The sequence below is a fragment of the Temnothorax americanus genome, unplaced genomic scaffold, assembly GCF_048541705.1.
Source record: "Temnothorax americanus isolate GAGA-0224 unplaced genomic scaffold, ASM4854170v1 Scaffold156, whole genome shotgun sequence".
NCBI classification, from domain to species: domain Eukaryota; kingdom Metazoa; phylum Arthropoda; class Insecta; order Hymenoptera; family Formicidae; genus Temnothorax; species Temnothorax americanus.
The window spans coordinates 117,501-142,659 of record NW_027509293.1 but is presented as its reverse complement, the minus strand read 5'-3'; the positions used below and the strand labels follow the sequence as shown (position 1 = coordinate 142,659).

The following is a 25,159-nucleotide window of genomic DNA, read 5'->3' as shown; positions in this document are numbered from 1 at the left end:
CCCCCATTTCATATACTTTTGGTAAAAATTCGGTTCAGGGGTTTGGGCTGAGCGTTGATGAGTGAGTGAGTGAGTGAGTGAGTGAGTGAGTGAGTGAGTGAGTCAGTCAGGACATCTTCCTTTATATATATAAATAACACTCCCCGAAAAATTCTACCCCTACTTCATATACAATACTTTCAAAACCAATTTCCAAAAAGATACCGATTCCCAAAAAGATTGGTAACGAAAAACTATACAGTTTATAGCACTCCCCGGGAAATTCTACCCCTACTTCATATATAATTTTTTGCGATTCGGTCAATTATTTTCCGAAAATTAAAAAAAATTAGAAAAACCGGTTTCCAGAAAATCGGTAACAAAAAACTATTCACATTATGACACTCCCCGGGAAATTCTACTCCTGTTTCATATACATATATTTCTTTGAAATTCGGTCAATTATTTTCCGAAAAAATGAAAAAATGTCGAATACCGGTTCCCAAAAAGATCGATAACGAAAAATTATACATTCTATAACACTCCTCGGAAAATTCTACTCCTGTTTGATCTACAATTCTTTGAAATTCGGTGAATTATTTCCCGAAAAATTAGAAAAATTAGAAAAACCGGTTTCCAAAAAATCGGTAACAAAAAACTATACACATAGTGGCACTTCTCGGAAAATTCTACCCCCATTTCATATACTTTTGGTAAAAATTCGGTTCAGGGGTTTGGGCTGAGCGTTGATGAGTGAATGAGTCAGTCAGTCAGGACATCTTCCTTTATATATATAGATTTCCGCAAATTTGGAGATATCGATCTATTTTTAATTTTATTATATTTTTCAGTCTTTTCTACCCCTATATATTTTATATATAATTCTTTAAGATTTGGTTGATTAGACTCAGCTTTATGCGCGATCAAAGGTCCCTAATTTTTATAAAAATGTTTGTAATAACTTTAACTTCTGTAAATTTTACGATATCGGTCTATTTTTTATTTTGTTATATTTTTCAGTCTTTTCTATTTCTATTTTATGTAATTCTTTAAGGCCGGTATTCACATAGTCGGATCTTATATTCAAGATCGTCTTAAGTATAGTCTTAAGGCGTCATCAGCCAATCAGAGGGCTGTATTAGCATCTTGAGACGTCACTTCCTCTATGAGGAAGCCAAGTGCAAATTTCTAATTTGCACCATTTTATTAACTTGTTTTCTTTTTCCTGTTGTAGAAGTTTTTAAAATAATATATCCTTTTGAAGTTAGCTTCTCTGACCAATGTGTCCTGTGTTTTATTCTATATTTCTTTTTTAAATTTTTGACGATAGTCCATGAACGGTACTTCTATTGACGTAGAACTGTACGTCTTTCTCCGCGGTAGGGGGGGTAATATCGGGTGCACGATGCAACGCGACGATGCAACGAAAACATGTCACATTTTTGAACGTTTAGATCTTCAAAACTAATAATTGTAGAGTAATAATTGACATCTTATTTTAAAGCTTAAGAAGTCCCATTTATGATAAAACAAGTCCGAACTTTCTATTTCTTACCGTTTAGATATAGTAGCGTTAGAACCTGTACCTGTACACAAATTTCTTGTAGATGCAAGAACGAAAACATGTCACACTTTAAACGTTTATATCTTCGAAACTAATAATCGTAGAATAATAATTAACATCTCATTTTAAATAACAATTAAAGTAATTTAAATCGACCGTAACTGGCAATATATAACGTCTTTATCGATATGAACATTGAAAAACTGTGAGCCAACTTGGTTTGTCGGATTCACACAGCACATTTTCAGATCATCATTGAGACATTATTAATTTCGACCATAGGTTTTGGTCAGTTGATCTATTATCGATTTAAATTACTTTAATTGTTATATTCTATTCGATTTAAATTACTTTAATTGTTATTCTATTATCGATTTAAATTACTTTAATTGTTATTCTTTTATAATGCCAGTTACGGTCGATTTAAATTACTTTAATTGTTATTCTATTCACAAACCAAGTTGGCTCACAGTTTTTAAATGTTTATATCGGTAAAGACGTTATATATTGCCACTTACGGTCGATTTAAATTACTTTAATTGTTATTCTATTCACTGGCAAAATAAATTTATCATCTCATTTTAAAGCTTAAGAAGACTCATTTATGATAAAACAAGTCGGAACCCTTTATTTCTTACCTCTTCGATATAGTAGCGTTAGAAAGTTTAGCTAAATTTTATGTAGATGCAACGAAAACATGTCACAATTTGAACGTTTATATCTTCAAAACTAATAATCGTAGAGTAATAAATAAGATGTCACTCGATAGCTTATAGAGTCCCATTTTCTCTCTAAAGTGTATAAAGTCTCCAAAAGGAATTACCGATTTCTATCTTAACAAACATGTCATACTTTGAACATTTATATCTTCGAAACTAATAATCGTAGAGTAATAAATAAGGTGTCATTTGATAGCTTATATAATCCTATTAAGGTTGATATTGAATTTGTCGTCGATCGGTGAAGAGGATACCGATTTATGCCTAAATAGAGTATAAGTTATACATGTATTCTTATATAGAAGGAAGGTTGGTATTTGAATTTGGCGAAGATCGTTGAAGAGGTAACCGATTTTTTATTTAAAAAAGTATAAGTTATATATGTAATCTTATGTAGAGCATCATTAAAGGAAGGTTGGTATTGAATTTTGTTAATATAATAATTTGTTAATATAATAAATAAAATGTGCAAATTAGTAATTTTTCAACGATTGACGCCAAATTCAATACAGGATCCTCCTAGTGTTAAGTATAAATTTCTTGCAGAAATTGGTAACCACTTCCCCGATTTTCGACAAAGTAAATCGGTTACCCCTTTAAGGGGGGATTCTGGTTTAGGAGGCTAAAAAAAAGGAGATTTTTATGAATTTTTTAAAATGACAATAAAGCAGTTGAGGTTTTTACAATATTTAACTGCTGATTTGAAGAGGTAAAAAAAATTTTATATTGTAAAATAATTGCAAAATGGCGCCGTGGTGTATCTCTAATCGGAGCGTCTCGCCAACAATCTGCGGGAAAGATAGAGATAAAACTAATTGATCAATCGACTTGATTCAAAGTGCGTTAGCTAAAGAATGAACAACCATTGAATGTGAACCTCAAACATTAGTAAAAACATTAATTTAAACAATTGTTATTGCATAAAAACGGAGAATATTTTTTCTCAAAAATTTCACGTTTTTGTTCAAGTGCTAAAAAATGTTGCATTTTACAGAATTCCCACTTAACGATCTTCGCCAAATTCAATACCAACCTTCCTTTAATGATGATATATAAGAATACATGTATAACTTATACTCTATTTAAGCATAAATCGGTATCCCCTTCACTCTATTTTTATGAAACCAGTACTAAAATTTTTCTAGAAAACAAAGCTAAATCTTTAAAAAAAATTCGGATGATATGAAATTTTAGTAAACGCAGCATTAAATTTTGAAAAAGAACGACGTATTACAAAAATTAAGGGAAGAAAATCAAAATATAGAACTGAGCGATAAGAATAATGAAGAGGATTTACAAAATAATAAGCATGGTTTGGAAGATAAAATATTTAATTTTTGCGCACACATGCACGCCTACCCCTATATACACGCACACACACACACACACACACACACACACACACACACACACACACACACACACACACACACACACACACACACACACACACCCACACACACACACACACACACACACACACACACACACACACACAACACACACACACACACACCCACACACCCCACACCACACACACACACCCACACACACACACACGCACGCACACGCACACACACACACGCACACACGCACACACGCACACACAAACACACGCACGCACACACACACGCACGCACGCACGCACGCACGCACGCACACACGCACACACGCACGCACGCACGCACGCACGCACGCACGCACGCACGCACGCACGCACGCACGCACGCACGCACGCACGCACGCACGCACGCACGCACGCACGCACGCACGCACGCACGCACGCACGCACGCACGCACGCACGCACGCACGCACGCACGCACGCACGCACGCACTCTCACTCGCTCATTCACTCATTGACATACACAAATACGCTGTAAGAAGTAGAGGCGACGTGGATAGAAATAAATGTTTATTTTAAATGACATATAAAAACTAGCTAACTATTATTTTAATTTCTTTAAAATAAATTTATGTTTGAAAAAATCAAACACAGTAACAGCTGTACCGCAACAACGTAGAACTACGCCAACTGTCATTTTAGACCATATATAACTGGAACATTGACTGTAACTAGTTCATCGTAGAACTACGTCAACTGTCACTATTTCATGTTAAAGGCCTATCTACATAAGACGCAGAACGCGAGTCGCAAGCACACACACAGTCTACATGTCAACCTAACCTCTTTGTTAGATTGACATGTAGACTGTGCGTGTGTCTTGCGACCTACGTACTGCGTCTTATGTAGATAGACCTTTAAAGTATTCAGCGAAGGAAAGTAGACGTAGGGCTACGTCAACTGTCACTATTATTCAGCCAAAGACAGCCAAAGACTTACGTCTACTTTTCTTCGCTGAATACTTTAACATGAAATAGTGACAGTTGACGTAGTTCTACGATGAACTAGTTACAGTCAATGTTCCAGTTATATATGTTCTAAAATGACAGTTAACGTAGTTCTACGTTGTTGCGGCACAGTTGTTACTGTACCTGTTTGTTTGTTCATCCTTCTCTTCTTCTGTAGTCTCTTTCGCCAGTTTATCTGCTATCTCATTCCTGCTATCCTGACGTGTGCCGGGATTCATATGTAAAAAACTTTTCTTTTTTACCTTTATTAGTTTGAAATGTCTCTCTCTAATTTAATTTATATATCTGTTTTTGTAGACATTCAAATTATTGTTACGTATGGCTTGTAGAACTGCCTTCGAATCCGTAAGTATAGCTATATCCCTGGGTCTTTCGTCCGCTTCGTTCTCCATTAGTTCCAATGCCGCTTTCGCCGCAACTGTCTCGGCAGTGAACATCGAACAATTCTTCGGGATGCTGATATTGAACGCCAGCTCCTGCTCCTCTATGACTACGCTAGTCCCTAATGACTTGCCTGTTTTTTTCTTAGAACCGTCTGTATAGATCACCGTGAATCCTTCTTCTAAGTCGTGCTTTTCTTTGATCTTCTCCAGAAGTTCTCTGTCTATTACTCTTTTCTTCTTCCGTCAGTATTCTATACTTAATATTTATTTGTTTTGTGTCACCGTATTATAATCCATATCAAATATCTCGAATTTTCTTCTTGGTCCCATCTTCTTTTTACACCACTTTATTATCCTCCATGCTTCTCCAATTATGCTTTTCTGATGTAGTGGTTGTCTGTATCTTGCATAGTCTTCATTTTGTGTTAGTTCTTCTATTTTTGTGCAGAGATCTTTTTCGCCGTACACACTTATCTTATTTAGGAAATTTCTTGCTAATAATTCTTGGAGTGTTATTGCAACAGCATATTCTTAAGACAAAATCAAGTCAAAAAGTCCTCTATACCACTTTTTTCTCTGGCAAACAATCATCAAGATATCACAAGCTAAATATTGAAAGTTACCAAGTTTTCCTTGAAAATATTTCAAAAAGTATTAAGCAAATAAAAGCATTTTTAAAACAAAAGTAATTCAAATTAATTAAGAGAGAAAGATGGTACAATAAAAAATAGTGGGTTTCATTTAAAAAATTTGACTTAGGCCCTATTGGGTTCAATACAGGCCCTGGATCCAAAATACAATAAGATCGTCTATTGGCCCCCTTCAAACCTTTCAACTTTAATCTGAAATACTTTTCCAATAAACCAAGCCGTCAATTGACACTTAACGAAGATTAACACAATAACATTTAAACGACACCCAATAATAAAGGGATCATGGCGACACTGATTAAATCGACATAGAACATTAAAGGTTAACACCCTGTTAACACCAAACCAACATCCAATGATGAGGATCAATCTCCAACCTACACTAAACATTGAGGCTTAATCCCCAACCTACACTTATCATTGAGAATAAACTCCTAATATACATTCATCATTGAGGATTAAACCCGCAACTTACCTAAACCTTAATGGTCAACTCTCAATCTACACCTAAATTTAAGTGTTGACACTTAACTTTGATGACAAACACTAAATTTACGTCCAAATTTTGGTGTTAACCATCAAAGTTGAGTATACTTTTTTATAAGGTAGAGCTGTGTTGACTTCCATGCCCTTTGATTTTTTGACAGTATGACTTCGTCTGTCACGCTGTACTGATGTGTTCGCAGTTATGGCTTGCGACGTTTCTTCGTTCTGCGCTACCGTTCTCATTTTCCGTTTTGACGCACAGAATATCTTTACGTGTGCATGATGTGGTTAGGGCACGATGTCAGCGACGTAATCGATATTTTGTACGCGGTTTTTGAGGATGAATAGCTTGATGAATCACTTGAGAAAGACCGAAATTGCGGTTGAAACGTTGTGAATTTTAAATATATTAATTATTTGGCCAGTTGGGTCAAACAAAAACGACTTTTGCTTTGATTTTTTATTTAAATATACCCTCAATGAATTTGCTTTGCTTACTTTACTTTTTGTTTCTTGCACTTGCTTGTGGTAATCTAACTTACTGTCCAGCCATACTGTCCTAAAAACTTGGCCTTTTTTTGAGCATATATTTTCGTATTTTGTATTTCTTTACATGTATTATCACACCATCCGTGTTTGGAAAATTGGACTAATACTGTTTTCTTAGGCTCTAATTGTAAACCTAGTTCTTTCAGTTTCTCATTTATACTATTCACTGTCTTTTCTAATTTACGTTTATTTTCTCCTCCATTACTACTAATAACATATGCCGCTATATCGTCAGCAAACAGCCGATTCATACTCAATTTTATCCTTATTTGTAATATTACATGTATAAAATGCATATAATATAGGGCTGAGTGCTGCTCCCTGGGGAAGACCTTTATAGACTCTTCTATGCTCTGTTTCTCGACCAAAAATAATAAATTCTGTATCTTTATAATAGAGTCATTTCCCTATGAATCTTGAAATATTTTTCGGACATTTAAGCTTCTTTAGTTTTTTTTATTAAAATACTATATATTACATTATCATAGGCCAATGACACGTCCAAGAAGGCCGCTAATATGTATTGATTTTTATACATACCATTTTTAATATCTGTTGTCAGTTTTACCAGGTTTTCCGGGCATGATCGCTCTCTTCTGAAACTGTTCTGATCTTTTGCTAGTTTATTCTCACGTTCAGCTCATCAGACCAGCTGTTCGTTCACCATTCTTTCCATTACCTTGCCTACACAAGAAGATAGCGCGATTAGTTTTACTTTTTCTTTACCTATTTTATCGATAAACATTGTCTGGTATTTTTTCCAGTCTTCCGGGGACCAATCCGTGGTCTAAACCTTATTACAAATGTTCAGTAATACTTTTTCTATTTCCTCCGTCATATCCTTTAGCATCTTGTATTTTATTCCGTCTCTTTCTGGTTCTGAGTTCTTCCCGATCATTTCTAAAGCTCTTTTCAATTCTTCCTTTGTAAATTTATTTTCCAGTCCTTTTTTCTTGTAAATTTCTCCATTCTTTTTCATTATTTCCTATGGCACACTTGGTGGAGCTAACTTTTCAATTTCTTTTCTGATTTCTTTCTCCCTACTCTTATGCGTCCAGCTATTCCAGTTTATCTCCTCTTCCTAACATTTTTAAATATTCTTATGGTGTTCCAAACGTACGTGGGGCTAGTAAATCTGTTAATTGATGCACATAATTTGTCAAAATTCTCTCTCTTCTTGCTGTTGATGGTCTTCTTGGCTTCCGCTTTTCTCTTATTGTATTCCACTAGTGAACGTAAATCTTTCTTTTTTTTAATTTTTTAATGTTTTTTGTCTTTTTTTGCTATTGCTTCATCACATTCCACGTCCCACCAAGAGACTTTTCTTTCTTTCGGCTTTTTTTCTTTATACTCTTCTTATTTATTTTTTCAGTCGAACTATTAGTTTTCTTACTATTTTCCGTAATACTTTTAACTGTCGCTTTGATTAGTTCCACAAAAGCAGTGTATTTCTCATCCTTGCTAATGTTTCTTCCGAATAGTGTATCATTGAGAACTTGCCCTTGTTTTTCTCTATTAGTTTTCTCATTGTATCTTTATAGTCTATCCATTTTGTTTTTTTTGTGGAGAACCTATTTGTCCTCTTTATATAGTTTTCTATTTTCGTTGTTATCCTGACTTCTATTGGGAGTCCCACGTATCTTTAAGTTGTTTATATTCCATACTATCACTTATATTTGTTGTAGCGAAGGCTAAGTCTAGGTTGTTAGAGTTTTGTCCAAACGCTCCCATTCTTGTTAACGTATCTTTATTGATGCATATGTATTCATGGTTGTACATTAATTCGTATAACTTTTCTCCATTTGGATCAATATCTGACAGTTCCATGCTGTATGGTAAGCATCAAAGTCCCCTGCTATTATTGTTTCCAAGTTCTTGCTGTCAAATTTATGTATGTTTTTCCATGCTGCATCTGAGAGATTTCCTGGTCTTCTATATAGTGTTACTATATTCATCTTCTCAGTCGTATTTATAAGTCTTACACCAATTATATCGAAATTGTCATCTACCTTGTGCCATCCGTTTATTATTTCAAATTCTATACTATCTCTAACACATATTGCTACTCCACCGTTTTTACCTCTACTTTTTTTACAATAGGTTCTGTATCCCGAAAAAAAATACATTGTGTTTATTATTCTTTGTTTTCGTCAGAATCATAACATCGTAATCTTGTATTCTCTTGTATATCTCGTTTTTCTTTCCTTGATATCCTCTGCAGTTCCAAATTACTATTTTTAGTGTGAACGTGGTAGAACTGATTATGGGCGGCTTCGCGAAATGCCCGGTCGGTAACTTTCGCGCGCCACTCCCCTTCCTCGCCCTTTCCAGAAATCTTTTTTGATTTCGCTTACGATAACTCTCTGCCTTTTTATTTTTTCTTCTAGTTCTAATTCCTTTTTTCTTTCTAATATTTCTTCTTTAACTCTTTTTGCCTGTTCTTGACTATCTATTACTAGTTCTTTACGTTCCGGGCCTTCCGTCACTTCTTGTATAATTCTCCTAAATTCCCAATCATGGTCCGTATAATACTTTAATTTAGCTGCCAATCTCACAATGTCTTGTTCGCTATTTAGACCTATCGGGATCTCTTGCGTTGTCTTCTCTCTTTCTGTTTGTTGTTCTTGCTCCGCTGTAGTTCCTTCAATCTCTTCCTCTGACGCCTCACTCTCCCATCTTTCATCATGTTGTTGAGCTTTCTGTCTGAGTGCTATTCCCCTCTTCTCCTTTGTAATTTCTTCTTGTCTATTATTGAATCGCTTGAAGTACTCGTTATCGCTTATTGTTTGATTGTTTCTATTTATTCCCTCTTTTTTTTCTTTGAACGGGGCGTTGTTCTTTTTTGTCTATTATTTTCTCTCCTTTCTTCATACGTTATTGTTTTTCTAAAGTCCAGCTGGGATTCATTTGTCTCCATTTCTTTTTTTGGGGTCGGTAATTGTGGCCACTCCTTCGGCTTTTCATATCTATCGTACTTTTGTTCATGGTCCTTTCCTTTCCTTTCCTTTCCTTTAATTTTTGTGAGAAATGTATAATTTACTTTTACTTAAAAATTATTAATTTTTATGTATAGTAATTTTTTGTGTAACTAATTACTAATTTGCTAATTCAATAAAAATTTAATTTGTTGTTGCTAATTTCGTATGACGCATGACGTTTCAAATTTAATTTGTTACACATGCTTTGCGTTACAAAGTTAGCTTCGCTACCGCTGTCCAACAATACGCGAATTGGGATACTAAACCCCTTTGGATTTACAGCATCGACGATTGCAGTAGCCATCAGCACGTTGAATCGAAGGGCGCCGGACGAGTGACACGCAGCCTTCGTCTGCTTGTCATCGGGTGAATCCTCAGTCTTCTCGCTAGCCGTTACTGATTTGTTTCGAGTAGAATGATGTAAAAGCGTATTATGTCTGCCTGAGCACTCGCGACAAAAACCATGTTTGCAAACCTTCGCGAAATGGTCATTTCTCAAGCAATTTACGCACAGCTTAAGTCGTCGAACTTCTTGTGCACGTTCCTCGGAGCTCATGGCGAGGAATTTTGCGCAATTGTACAATAAATGAGCCTTGCTGCACAAGAAACACGTACTCGTATGCACTGAACTTGTTAATGACGTCACTTTATTCGTTGCGTTAGTCTTAGATTGATTAAACTTTCCGTACGATCGAGGTTGACCTTTAGTCTTGGAAATGTCCTTGTTATCACTATGATTCGCCTTGTCCTTGCTGCTCTCGATGCGTTCCAGCGCGTGACATCGTTGTATCAAAAATTCCATTAACTCGTCGAAGCTAGTACCTCGTTGATCTGCATCGTCGTGACTTTTCGCATGACAGTCCTGATGTTGCCTCTCTCCTGCCATGCTCGTAATGTCGTTGAATCTAGCTTGCTTTTCACCATAAAAAATAGTAAATCACCCCAGGAATCGGTAGGAGAACCGAGCTTTTTCGATGCGCGTGTGTGCTTGCTGACGTGATCAACTAACTGTAGGATTGCGCTGGCTGACTCCTTAGTAACTGGAGGCATCTCGAATAAACATTGCACATGTCTTTGTTTTATGACACATGAGTCTTCGAATCTCTTCTGTAGTAGTTCCCAAGCCACTGCATAATTGTCATCGGACAGCTCGATATCTTTGATTGCCTTTGAAGCTGCACCCGATACGCAATTAGAGCATAAATAGATAAACTTCTGTATGTTAGGCAAGGTTAGGTTGTCGTGGATCGTCTTAGTGAACGCGTCGGAGAACTTCGTCCACTCATCGATCTTCCCATCGAACATTGGTAGTTTGATCGTCGGTAACTTGACTCGAGTCGCGCTGATAACGCCATCGTTATTACCATCGGAGAGGCGCTGCAGTATCTCGGTTTGGGTTTGCAATAGTGTTCCTAGCAAACCATCGTCTTCCGGTTGCCGTGACGTTCCGGAAGTTGCTTGTGCGTGCGCGCCATTTGTCTTGTACTTTTCCATGATCGTCATTTGCCTTTGCATTAATTGCACCAGCGTATCGTTGCCTTCTGTTGACGTGGTTTCGACACTCGTATTTCTCGATGCATTTATGATACGTTTCAGCACCGCTTTCGCTGTTAAGCTTTTTTCCTCGAATTCTGACTCGGCATTAATGTCGGCCTCGGACGACTCATTAGACTCGTTAATTATCTGCCGTTGAATCTCTTGAAACTCGCGAACCACCTAGTCGAGCCGCTTCAGTCGAACCTCAGCGTCCTCCTTGTTGAGCGTAGCCGCTGCCTGGTTCTGGAATTGCGCCAATGAAGTCTCGATCCTGGTTAACTTGCCCTTGATGTAGCCTTTTTCTTTCCGTAGCTTGTTAATGTCGGTCATGTTAGCTGCTTATTGCGCGTCGTTATTCGTCATACCGTCTCACTTCGATAGTCTAAACTCGTTTACAGAGATACGCTCTGTAAGTATCCGGCTCGAAGGACTAAAAACGTAATGATACTGGGAATCTCTCGTGTACAAAGAAAAAATATTTATTAAATAGTTCTACTGAAAGTGTGTGTACAACCGCTCGCTTACAACTCTAGCTTATGAAGCGTCGTCTACAATACACGGAGTAAGCGTGGAGTAAGGAGTAAGAGTAGGCAGGAGTAAGCATTATAGCCTGTTGTGTCTTGATTGGTCGACCGTAAGTGTAAGAGTAAGTGTAGGAGTAAGAAATAAAATTAATTTATTTCGCTTACCCAATTACGCCAGCTCTCTTAAACCGAAAATAGCCCTCTTACGCCTACTCTTACTCCTTACTCCACGCTTACTCCGTGTATTGTAGACGACGCTTTACTAACTGAAACGCGAAAAGTCACGAACTCCAAAAACTCTATAGAGCGCTCTCTTGTGGGTAAGCAAACACACTAGGCATAAACTATAAACTAAAACACAGACACCCGTCAGAAACAGAGTATTACACAGATTCGAAGTAGTCCGCGAAACAGTTTGCGATTTCAGAGCTGTCGTCAACACAAGAGTCATTATGACAGACATTGGCGATACGTTGGAAGTCGTCATAGTACTTATAAAGTTCTAAAAGACCTTTACATTATCGAATATCGTATTCTTCGACTTTCGCACGTAGTCCTACCAACATTTTCGGGCGAGAGATTTACATTTAGTTCTTAATTCGGAGAACGCAAGATAGTCCGCCAGTTGATTTGATTTTTTATACTGATAATGAGCTGTTCTTTTGGCTTTTGTCAAAGACATTAATCTTCCGGAAAACCACGCCGGATAATAGGATTCACGTACCGAATATATCGGAACAAAAACGGAAATTGCATAATTGAGATGCGTGTATAAAAAATTTACAGCATCGTCAATACTGAGACAACTCAATTCATTTTCCCACAAAATACTGCCTAAATATTCATTAATGGCTACATAATTAGCTCGCTTAAAATTTAATTTTCATTCGAAATTTAAAGGGGGAGATGATCTTGCTGACACCGGCAAGGATATAACAATGGCTGGATGATATCGATCGCAAGTACATATGGTTTCATTGGCCATTGATATTAAGACGCCGCGCAATGTAGAGAACACCAGATCCAATACATTCTGACTCGCATTTGTGATATTATTATGTTGATAAAAATTAAATTTGTTAAAATAATGCATGATGGTATTTACCTGCTCTAACATATGGCAACCATGGTCCACATATTGAAAGCAATTTTCATATTTATACCAATATACGTTAGGCAAATTGTAATCACCGACAATTAATATATCAGCTTTCGGTGACATACTAATCACCTCCTCTACAGATAGACAATGAGACTCATAAACAGATGGATCTGATGTCGGGGGAAAGTAAACAGTACCAATAATAATATGTTTATGATCCAGCCGGATGTCGACAAAAAGTTGTTCCACACACTTTGTCTTTACTTTCAATGATCAGCTAAATAAACAATCACGAACCGCTATTAATACGCTCCTCCCCGCAAATAAGCACTATACTCTAAATTTCTATCTAATCAGCTTTTGATGACATACTAATCACCTCCTCTATAGATAGACAATGAGACTCATAAATAGATGGATCTGATGTCGGGGAAAAGTAAACAGTACTAATAATAATATGTTTATGATCCAGCCGGATGTCGACAAAAAGTTGTTCCACACACTTTGTCTTTACTTTCAATGATCAGCTAAATAAACAATCACGAACTGCTATTAATACGCTCCTCCCCGCAAATAAGCACTATACTCTAAATTTCTATCTAATCGAAACACAAAAATTTACAAAACCTAATTCTTCATCTGAAATGCTATTATTTAACCATGTCTCTACTAAGATAATTATATTGTAAAGGTACTCTAAGGTAGTATCCGGCTTTTGAATTTCCCACGCTACAAGCGTTGCCACCGCGGCGCTCCGCGCATGCGCGCCTCGCGCCGTAAGACACCAGCGCCGCTAACACACTACACCAGCGCCCTAACAGACAACCCCAGCGACGCCCTGCGTGGTGATTGGCTTGGCTGACCCCTTCCACGCGGGTCGGATATGACGTACTGACCGGTAGCGGCGGCTACCGAGATTTATTCGTGTTTCGGCGTTCGCCCGAGATAGTCGCGTGCGGTAGTCGCGGTAGGAAATTTTTACCGGACCAGAGTATGCTGATTTGTTTCTTAGAATTGCCACGACATCCTGTTTGTTTGATAATGTGACTTGCAATGGCCCCGTGTGACCCTGACGTTTTTTACCTAGTCTTGTCGTTCTAATGCTAGGAGTCCTATCAGGTTAAATTTTACGGATGATATTCTTAGTGAGATCAGCGTCGACGTCGTTGCCACCATCGGGCTCTTCCAAATTGAAAAATATTAAATTTGCGGATCTTCTTTCTCTGTCCTCCAATTCCTCAATAATATTTTTCTCGAGAAGCAGAGGGAAGACTGACGGTTGAGTATTTGCAAAACTGTTTTCAAGACTATCGATTCTACCTGACAACTTTCAAATGTCATCCATAATTTTCTTTACATCAGACGGATATAATTCTGTCATCTTCTTCCAAAATTCTGCAAATTCCGCATGCATGAACTTCTTGATGGTGTTTGAGAGGGCGGAATTTGCATCTAAGCTTGGGGATGCACTTGCCGAACCTCCTCAGTCTGTGAATCGCCCGTTCGAATAAGTTTGACCAATACGGGACATGCACGACGGGTGAGATGTGATATTGCAATTAGCACAGATAATGTGACTTGACCACGACAGTGCCACAACTCTTGCAAGTTTTTCTACCGTCCACGTCGATTTGAAAATTATTCGAGATATTATGTAGACAGTTACGAAGAGAAAGATTGAGAACTAGAGCAGGAGACAGGTAAACAAAACATGTCTGTCCTCTACTGATGCTAAACTAATATTCTAATATTCCGTATGCGTTAAACGGATAGAATGTGTCGCCATAAGTCAATGGTTTTAAATTGATAATAGTATAAATAAGGATTACTGCGAGTAATAGCGGCGTGATTATCGCCCAGCAAACTCTCCAGTATACCGACGGCCGTTTCTGCAACATGTGATATATTTTACTGTGTGGACTGTACGGAAATACGAGAAACATTTATTTGTAGGCTATTATTCCGATCCGTAGTATTTCATTTTATAGATAATACAATAATAGCCTTTATCACAAAGTTTTATTTAGTACTAAGTAAAGCCACGATTTTAATAAAAATATAAAGAAAAATTTGGTAAGATAGTTCGAGAAAGTGATAAACTCAACCGTTGCTTTCCTCGCTTTTATGAAAAAATACACTCAACTTTTGGTGTTAACCGTTAAAAAAAACGGGCACAGTAACAACTGTGCCGCACAACAACATAGAACTACGTCAACTGTCACCATTTCATGTTAAAGTATTCAGCGAAGGAAAGTAGACGTAGGGCTATGTTAACTGTCTTTAGTGATATGGATTCAAATGATATGGTTAACCTTCAATTGGCGGTCTGAAATCATACCCAACTTTAAGGGTTTTTCTTTGGATGATGGTTAACCTTCAAGTGATGGTTAACCTTCAAGTGATAGTTAACCTTCAATTAATGGTTAATCTTCAATTAATGGTTAATCCTTAAAAATGACGGTATAAAAACCCTATATAAAAAAATATAATATATATAGATATATAGAACTTCACCGAGAGGGTGCGAGAAGGGAGGAGTAAAGGTGAGTGAGTGTGGAGGTGAGAGGGGTGAAAGAAGGAGCGGGAAAAATAGATTAAAGGGTAGAAAAGTGACAATTGTCTTAAGGCCTTAAGGCACGGGCAAAGGGTAGAGCACAGGTAGAGGGAGAAGTGAGACGCAGAGTAGGCAGAGATGAACGAAAAGAAAGAAAGCGATAGATAAAGTAAAAGAAAAGGATAGAGGTAGAAAAGGGAGTACAGGGAGCACGGGGGCACGGGAACTTTAGAAGAGTTTTGGAAAAGGAAGAGGGATGATTTAGATAAGAGTGGGAGGGAAGAGAAGGGGGTAGCTTTCAAGAGAAGCAATATGACGGCAAAGTCGCCTAATTCGGAAACGGAGATAGGTGAGAAAGAGATGAGGGAGATAATTAGCAAATTGAGAGAGGGTTTTAGGAGCATGAGAGAAAGTTAAGGGAGGGTTTCAAGGAGCAAGGAAGGGAAGTAGAGAAGATAAGAAACGAGTTAAGAGCGCGAGAAGAAGTGGAGCAAGGAGAGAAAGGAATTGAAGAAGAGAATAGATGATTTGGAACGAAAACTGGAAGGGATGAGAATGGAGTATAAGGAGGGGGGCACGAAGGAGGAAAAGGTGCAGAAGGAAGCGGAGAACTGGGAAGGGGGAGGAGAGAGAGGTGCCTGATTGGAAAGAGAGTGGAAATACTGGAAAGGAGGTATGAAATGAAGGAGAGGGGAGAAAGGAAGAGAAATGTGGTGATAAAAAGAGTAAAGGAGGAGACAGGAGGAATAAAGGGGGAATAGAGGAGATGATGAAAAAGATAGGAATGGAGGTTAAGATAGAGGAAATATTATAAGAAAAATAGATGCGGAAAAGAGGGAGAAGAGAGGTATGGCAGTGGTAAGAGTAGGGAGTGAAGAAGAGAAGGCAAGAATAATGAGAAATATGTTAAAATTGAAAGATGAAAGTACTTGGATTTGTTGTGCCCCTTTGTGGGTACACTAAGATTTGATCGTTCCAAGGAAGAGGCGGGATGGAGAACTGACAGAACACTCTTCGATAAATAGCACTTCGAATAAAGAATACTTTAATTAAATCTGCTTTACAATTAATTCCGTATAAGAGAAGCCCATTACTGATCTGCTCCTTGACTCCGATTGCCCTCTCGTCTCCTGTTGTCGCTTCCTTTTGTATCCTCGTCCTGTTCTTCGATATCGCTGAGTTGCTCGTATGTGGGCCGATCGCGCAACTCATCTCTTGCTGATTTGGCTTTGCGTAATTCTTTCGGGCTGTCGCGGTCGCGTTCCCTATTGTTCTTCTCGGTCTTTCTTAATTCTTATTTATTATTACATTAATTGAGGCCGCAACAGATTCAGGAAGATCTAACATGGGAAAATGGGAGGATAAGAAGGAGGGTTATTCAAATTGCATGGAAGGCAAGGGGAGAAGGTAAAAGAGTACGGATAGGGCAGGGAAAGGTATGGATAGATGGAGAGAGAGGAGGAAAGGAGGAGTGAGAGGAGTAGAAATGGAGACGAGGGAATAAGAGGAGAAGAGGTTAGAGGGGGGGACGCAGAGAATGGTAATACGGAAGTTCGAAGAGAAGAGGAGGGGGGAAGTAAGTCAGTCTGGAGGATGGTATTCTGGAACGTAGCTGGTTTGGAAAATAAAGATAAGGACTTCTGGGAAAGGCTGAAGAAAGAAGACGTGTTAGTCATGGTGGAGACTTGGATAGGAGAGAAGGGATGGGAAAGAATAAGGGGAAGGCTGCCAAAAGGATATGAATGGGGAGTGCAAATGGCGAAGAAGAAGAATAAAAAAGGGAGAGCAATAAGAGGGATGATAATGGGAATAAGGAAAGGGATAAAAGAGAAGGGAACTGAAATAGAAATAGATAGAGAGGGTTTGATAGCGGGAAAGGTTAGGATAGGTGGCGAGAACTGGAGTATTATAGGGGTATATGCAAAAAAAGAGGAGATGGAGGAGAAGTTACAGGAGTTAGGACATATAATGGAAAAGAAAGAAGAAGGAAGGTTTATGATAATTGGGGGAGATTTTAATGCGAGGACTGGACAAGAAAGAGGGAGGATATAGGAAGAGGAGGGGGAGGACGGTTGGGAGGGGGAAGAAGTTCGAAGGATAAGAAGATAGACAGAGAGGGGAGGTTGCTGGTAAATAGAGGAGAGAGGATGGGAAATATTTAATGGAAATGTGAGGTGAGACGATTGGAGGGGGAGTACACTTTCACGGGGGGAAGAGGAAATACGGTGATTGACTATATAATAGAGGAAGGAGAAGTAAGAGAGAAGATAGAAAGCATGATAGTGGGGGATAGAGTGGACTCGGATCATCACCCCTTGGACATAGTAATAAGAAGGGGGAATGAGGAGGAAGGCAGAAGAAGAGGGTGGAAGAGAAGAAGCAGGTGGGTGTAGAACGAGGAAGGAGCAAAGAGGTTTATTAAACAAATAGAAAAGGTGAAAAAAAGTGGAAGAGTTGAATAAGGAATGGGAAGAAATGGAAGTGAGAATAACAGAGGCAATTAAAGGAGTAGAGGAGGAGCTGGGGGGAAATAAGAAGGGGAAGGTGGGATAAGGAGTGTCAAGAAGTGAAAAAAGAGGCGAGAAGAAAATTAAGGGATAGGAGGAAAGAAAGAGGAGAGGACAGCGCTTACAAAGAAAAGAGGAAGGAGTTTAGGGAGCTGTGTAAGAGGAAGAAGGAAGAAGAGAACCAGAGATGGGAGAGAAAAGTGGAGGTAACAAGGAGGGAGGCAGAAGTATGGGAGATAGTAAATAAGGAGAGAAAAAAAGGAGGGGAATTAAGGAAGGAATAGAAGAAGAAGAATGGAAAGAACACTTTATGAAGTTGTTGGGAGGAGTAGAGAGGAGGGTGAGGATGGGGAAGGAAGGTGGGAGGAAGGAAAAGGAAGGAGAGGAGGAAGAGCAGATAAGCTTTGAAGAAATGAGTAGTGTTATAATGAAGGATGGAAAGGCAATGGGAAGAGATGGGATTCCAGGTGAGGTTTGGAAGCGAGAGGGGAAGGAGTTGGAGAATTGGGCATGGAAATATATCAACAGGATATGGAAGGGGGGATGGCCGGAAAATTGGAAGGAGGGAATAATCGCGTTAATCGTAAAGAAAAGGGAAGGAAAAAGGGCGGAAGAGTATAGAGGGGTGAAATAATGCCGACTTTGTATAAAGTGTACACAGCCATTCTGGCGGAGAGGTTAAGAGAGGAGACAGAGAGAAAGATAATAGTACCACAGAATCAGACAGGTTTTAGAAGGGGGATGGGAACGATAGACAACATTTATGTGCTGAACCTCTTGGTGAACAGAAGGTTAGAGAGGAAGGAGAGAAAATTGATAGCATGTTTTGTGGACCTGAAAGCGGCTTGACTCGGTAGATAGAGGAGTGCTAATAAAAGGTATGAGAAAAAGGGGAATCAGGGAAGGACTGGTGAGAAGGACGGAGGAGATTCTAAGGAAGACAAAAAGTAAGGTAAGGAGGGGGAAACAAAATGGGAGAAGTGTTCTGGACGGGGAGGGGAATAAGGCAGGGGTGCCCTTTGAGCCCGTTACTGTTCAACGTGTTACCAGCGGATTTGGAAGAGGAAATTGGTAGAGTTAAATGGGGAGAGATAATGCTAGGAGGTAAGAAGGTGTATACTTTGGCTTATGCGGATGATGTAGTGCTAATTGCGGAGGACGAAGACCAAATGAGGAGCATGCTAGAAAGACTAGAAGGGTACTTGGGAAGGAAGAGATTGGAACTGAACGTGGGGAAAACAAAAATAATGAGGTTTAGGAAAAAAGGAGGGAGGGATAGTAAGAGAAGGTAGAGATGGGAAGGAAAAGAGTTAGAAGAGGTGAGGGAGTTTTGGTATTTAGGGTATGTGTTTCAAAGAAACGGAGGACAGGAAGCGCAAATAAGAGAAAGAATCAAGAAGGCGGCCGTGATGGGGAAGGTCTGGGAGATAGGGAAGAGGATATTTGGGAAAGACTGGGGAAAAAGAATATGGCTGTTTGATAGATTGGTGTGGACGGTGTTGGGATATGGAGCGAAAATATGGGGATGGAGAGAAAAGGAGGGAATGGAAAGGATGGAAAGGTATATCAGATGGATCTTGGGAGTAGACGGAAGAACACCGTGGTATCTGGTTAGGGAGGAGGTGCAAAGGGGAAAGCTAAGAGGGAGAGCAGGGATGAGGGTATGGAGATTTAAGAAAAAGTTAGAGGGTAGAGGAAGTGAACTGGCGAGGCTATGTTGGGAAGAGCTGAAAGGAAGGGAGAAGGAGGGGAAAGCAGGTTCAAGCTGGAAAAGAGAGAGAGGAAAGTTCTTTGTAGGCAGAGGAGTGGAGATGAAAGAGTTGGAAAGGCTGAAAGGAGATGGTGGAGATGAATGGTTTCTTAAGCTGTTTGGAAGAGATAAGGAGACGCAAAGGAAAGAGAGATGGGAGAAGATCGAGAAATCAGACTATAATAAATGGTACAAGTTAATAAAAGGAGAGGGGATCCCGGGATATCTGAAGAAAGGATGGGGAGAGAGCAGATGGAGAAGGGTGGCGAGATTTAGATTAGGGAATGAGGTGAGAGAAAGCAGTTAATGGGAAATGGAAGAGAAAAAGAAATGTAGGTTATGTGAACATAGGGAGGAATCGTGGGAGCATGTATGGGAGGAATGTAGGAGATGGGAATCAGGAAATGGAAGTTGGCAGGAAGCGGTGGGATGAGTATTGGGTGAGGAAGGGAGAGGAGAGGAATGGATGATAGAGGGGGAAGGAATGGGAGGAAAAGGGGAGTCGGGGGAGTTAGAAGAAGGAGGTAAAAAGGGAAGGGGGGTGATGGGAGGGGAGGAGGTGAGAGAGAGGGGAGTGAGCGGAAAGTAAAGAAATAGAGAAAAGGAGAAGTGAGTAATTAAAGTGCATGCTTACAGATTATCCAGGATGGAACGAGAGGCAAGAATAATAGCAGAGGCAATCGAAAGGATCGTGGAGGAAAAAGAAAGAAAGATGTTGAAGGAGAGGAAAGAAGAAGATAGAAAAAAAGACGAGAGGATGGAGGAGCTGGAGAAGAAAATAAGGATATTGGAGACGAAGGTAGACTAGACTGGAGCAAGGTGGAGGAAAAGGAAGAGGGAGAATAGCGTGGAGAGTGGGGCGGGAAAAAAGAAATGGTAGGCAGGGGAGGGCGAAAAGAAGAATTAAAAAAGAGGAATGTCATTATAAGGGTTGAGAAAGAGAAGTGGGGGTGTTGGAGGCGAGGAGAAGGGCAGGGAACAGTATAGGGGTAAAGATTCATGAAGATAAGTCGGTGGAAAGGAGAGATAAAGAGAGAGGAGAGAGAAGCGGAAGGTAGAGGAGAGGCGCACAGGAGTACAGGGAGATCGGAGGAGGAAGAAATCTCAAGGGGGATGGAGGAGGAGCTCCTCATGAGCTCCGATGATGCGGAGAAGACCAAGAAGAGAGAGTGGGCCAAATAGTGAAGAGCGGAGGTGGGAAAGAAGGAGATTGAAGGACGGAATCGCGGCAGAAACGGAGGAAGAAGAAAAGGGGTGAAGAGGATTACGGGGTGGGGCGGTAAATGTTTGTGAGGTCGCAAATGGCCAGGCAGAGAGGAATGATTTGATGTAAGAGGTTTCGGTACGTTTCTCATAAAAACGCCTTGTAAACCCTACGGGGAAATACAATAAATATCATACATACATATAGAGAAATATATATATATATTGTCACGGCTTTTTCGGCCGAAGCAAAGGAACGCTAGGAGAGTCGGGTGATAGGTCTCTCGAAATAATTCCTCGCGCGAGTCTGGCAGCTCTCAATTAAATCCGTTGGGCGCCAGACGCGATGCCCTCGCGTCCACTAAATTCTCAATGACTTTAGCGCAAAATTACGAGAACCAAGCTTGTCGCACGAGGGGCCAGCTAGCTCGACTTAACGGCAGAGAAGCAGGGTAGAGGCAGGGCGGCGCGGTTTCGAACGAACATAAAATAATTCCATACAAATCACTAGATATTCAATGAACAATAGGTTTCGTTTATTAAAATAAAAGTAAATAATCAGAGTAGTAATTTTTGAATAATAAAGAAATAACAAGTTTGGTTATTTGGACAAGCAGAGAATTAACGGAAAAAAATATTAAATTGTCGTTAAATGATAGATCAAACGGAAAAATAAACAGGTTGAATGAAATCAAAACAAAATTACAAGTGAGTAATACGCGGTAAAGAAAACTTGAATTTAGGCAATGTCCGCGGAGCTGAAATGACGGCAATATAATGCTATGAAAAAGTGATTTTGTGTGTGCGTGTGCGTGTGCGTGTGCGTGTGCGTGTGCGTGTGCGTGTGCGTGTGCGTGTGCGTGTGCGTGTGCGTGTGCGTGTGCGTGTGCGTGTGCGTGTGCGTGTGCGTGTGCGTGTGCGTGTGCGTGTGCGTGTGTGTGTGTGTGTGTGTGTGTGTGTGTGTGTGTGTGTGTGTGTGTGTGTGTGTGTGATAAACTGATGTATCACGGAAACAACTTAAATCTAACTTATCACTAATAACGCAAAGTAACTAATTTGAATCGCGAGAAGGGAATCGACGAGTATTCTCAACAGACTTTACGGGGCAGCGTCCTGCCGGGTGCGTCTGAGCTCGCTCGAAAAAAATGCGACGCACTAAGAACGTGGTCGGTCGCTCGCGATGTTCGCAGGTAACGTCGACACGATATCAAAATCTCTTGCGACACCTTTATCCTAAATAACACAAAAACGAAGACAACAATTCTATATTGACGCGATGACCAATAATCGTTTTGCACAAATCGCGAATGACGACGCAACGCTGGTCTCTACGCAGCGTGTAGGCAGGTACCCCGTAGGACCACTCTCTTGCGACGCGCGATAAAGGAACGCCGACGCGAACCCCGAGAGCAGGTTGCTGACGCTCGTTACCACGCGAAAAGTTTAAATACGCGAAACTATCTACGACCTGATGCCGCGATATCCACGATCTCGCGACCCCGCGTCGCGATCCCCAAGAGGCCGATCTTAGCAGCGCACGGATGTCATCGCAAGGCTCCTCGTGCCCGCCACCGACCGCCAACACCAAGTTTTTCCTTATGGAAAAATACACTCAATTTTTGGTGTTAACCGTTAAAAAAAACACCATAGAAAAACCCTTAAAGTTGTGTGTGATTTCGGACCGCCAATTGAAGGTTAACCATCATTTGAAGGTTAACCTTCAATTGTCGGTCCAAAATCACACCCAACTTGAAGGGTTTTTTTTGGATGATGGTTAACCTTCAATTAATGGTTAATCCATCAAAATGACGGTATAAACCCTAAAAATATGAACCTTTAAATAAAAGTAACACCCAAAGAAAATAAACCCCATATTTAAATGTTCTCAATTTGCTTCCGCCGATAATACATACCCGTAAAAGAGAACATCACCACACACTATGCAAAGTTTATATATATATATATATATAATATTATATATATTTATATATATATTATATACATACACTAATACTTTCTGAGATAATTGGTGGAAATAAAACCTTATTATATATATATGTGTGTGTATATATTATATATATATATATATATATATATATATATATATATATATGTATATATATATATATATAATATATAATATATAATATATATAATATAATATATAATATATATATATAATATAATATATACACACACACACACATATATATAATAAGGTTTTATTTCGTGTGCCAATTATTTCCACCAATTATTTCAGAAAGTATTTGTTTATTGGAAAAGTGCTTCAGATGAAAGTTGAAAGGTTTGAAAGGGGCCAATATGGACGATCTTATTGGATTTTGGATCCAGGGCCTGTATTGAACCCAACATAGGGCCTAAGTCAAATTTTTTAAATAAAAACCCCTATTTTTTATTGTATCATCTTTCTCTATTAATTAATTTGAACAACTTTTGTTTGAAAAATTCTTTTATTTGCCTAATACTTTTTGAGATATTCAAGGAAAACTTTTTCAATATTTAGCTTATGATATCTTGATAATTGTTTGCCAGAGGAAAAAGTGGTACAGAGGATTTTTTGACTTGATTTTGTTTTAGGAATATGCTGTTGCAATAGCACTCCAATTTTTTTAAATTTTTGTAAACACTCCAAGAAGATCCATACACAAATATTTAAAAGAAATTGGAGTATACTCCATTTTTTCCTCTGGCAAACAATTATCAAGATATCATAAGCTAAATATTGAAAGAGTTATCAAGTTTCCTTGAAAATATCTCAAAAAGTATTAGGCAAATAAAAGAATTTTTTAAACAAAAGTTGAGAATAAACTCCCTATATACACTCATCATTGAGGATTAAACCCACAACTTACTTAAACCTTAATGGTCAACACTCAATCTACACCTAAATTTAAGTGTTAACACTTAACTTTGATGACAAACACGAAACTTACGCCCAAATTTGAGAGTTAACACTCAAATTTGGGTGTTAACCATCAAAGTTGAGTGTACTTTTTTATAAGGGCGGTATAAAAACTTTTCCTGGATACTACGATTTTTTTGACCATTTTTCTCAGAGATTCTGCAAAAAATACTGAGTAAAAAAAAATAAATTCAATGGTCCCTGCGTTCTCCCCAAAATGTCTAAAATGCAAACTTTTACGTAAATGCATAAATTGTTTTTAATATTTAAATCTTTATTAGGTGGACGATATTGCTAAAGAAATAAGCAATGCATCAAAGCAGTATTCCGCTGTATTTACATCTGGTGGTGTTGGACCTACTCATGATGATGTAACTTATGAGGCTGTAGCAAAGGCTTTTGAATTAAAACTTGAATTACATCAGGAGTTGTTTGATATATACACTCGATTGATTCCTGGTCAGCATGAAATAAAACGACTTGCTATTGTTCCCAATTCTTGCAAGATTATCAACATTGATTCTACAGGTATATATATATATTTTTTTTAAATTTATATTTTAATGTTGGACTTACAATAGAAATCATTTTTGTGCTTCTCACTATGGATTAGTGTAAATCCTGTAGCAGTCTGGAATATTATGTCTGCATTTGAAGCAAGATAACACTTATATTATCAAGCGACGCGGTAGCGTCGCGACGCCAAGTACATAAAAACAGCTAGCAGACAACACTACCAAGCAGTATCCGGGGTTTTCGGGCCGATCGATTTTCCGAATCAAATATCTCAAAAAAGAAAACTGCGGTCAAAAATCTGATGACAGTTTTCTAACATAACATTGATACGAGCTTTTGATTGTGATCAATCTGGCTAAGATTGGTGCAGTCAATACTGAGATCTCGAAATCACACATGTCAAAAATGTGAATTTTTTCGGCGAGATCTCAGCAAGAAATTCAGATTCCAGTCGGACACGCGTTTGCACTCACACACGCAAAGCCAGTTTGTCCCTCAAAACGCGTTCATACCGTTTTGGTCAGTGCAATCAGTGTAACCACATTCACATTCCTCACATTCTTTGATGCTGATTGTAGGCCAGTCAAGTTACGGATTATTTGAGACTTAAATCGAATTCGGAAGCTTAATTTATGTGCCATTCGATAGTAAATGACACTGATATAAACATATCAATTTTGTGGTTCGTCAACCCCGCTCGTTTTTGCAAAAGAAATAAAAACCATAAAAAATTGGCCCCTTCCGATCTACTCGAAACACTGCGAAAACCGTTCAAGATACAGCAAAATTACACATAAACAATTTTGTAGAAAATTAAATTTCCTATAAAAAAAATACGCAAAGGCATTTCTCTAAAATCAATAGC

At 38.8% G+C, this 25,159-nt stretch overlaps 1 protein-coding gene across 5 annotated transcripts in view; it reads left to right on the top strand.

The window, feature by feature from the left end:
* Nucleotides 1-25,159, top strand: part of LOC143895381 (FAD synthase) — a 133,013-nt gene that overhangs the window by 24,562 nt on the left and 83,292 nt on the right. For all 5 annotated transcript variants that reach the window (XR_013256312.1, XM_077402450.1, XM_077402449.1 and 2 more), the window contains exon 2: nucleotides 24,060-24,306. Coding sequence is in view for 4 of the 5 variants with exons in the window: in XM_077402450.1 (XP_077258576.1) it covers nucleotides 24,060-24,306 (247 nt within the window). In the remaining variant the exon portion in view is untranslated. The remainder of the gene's footprint in view (nucleotides 1-24,059; nucleotides 24,307-25,159) is intronic.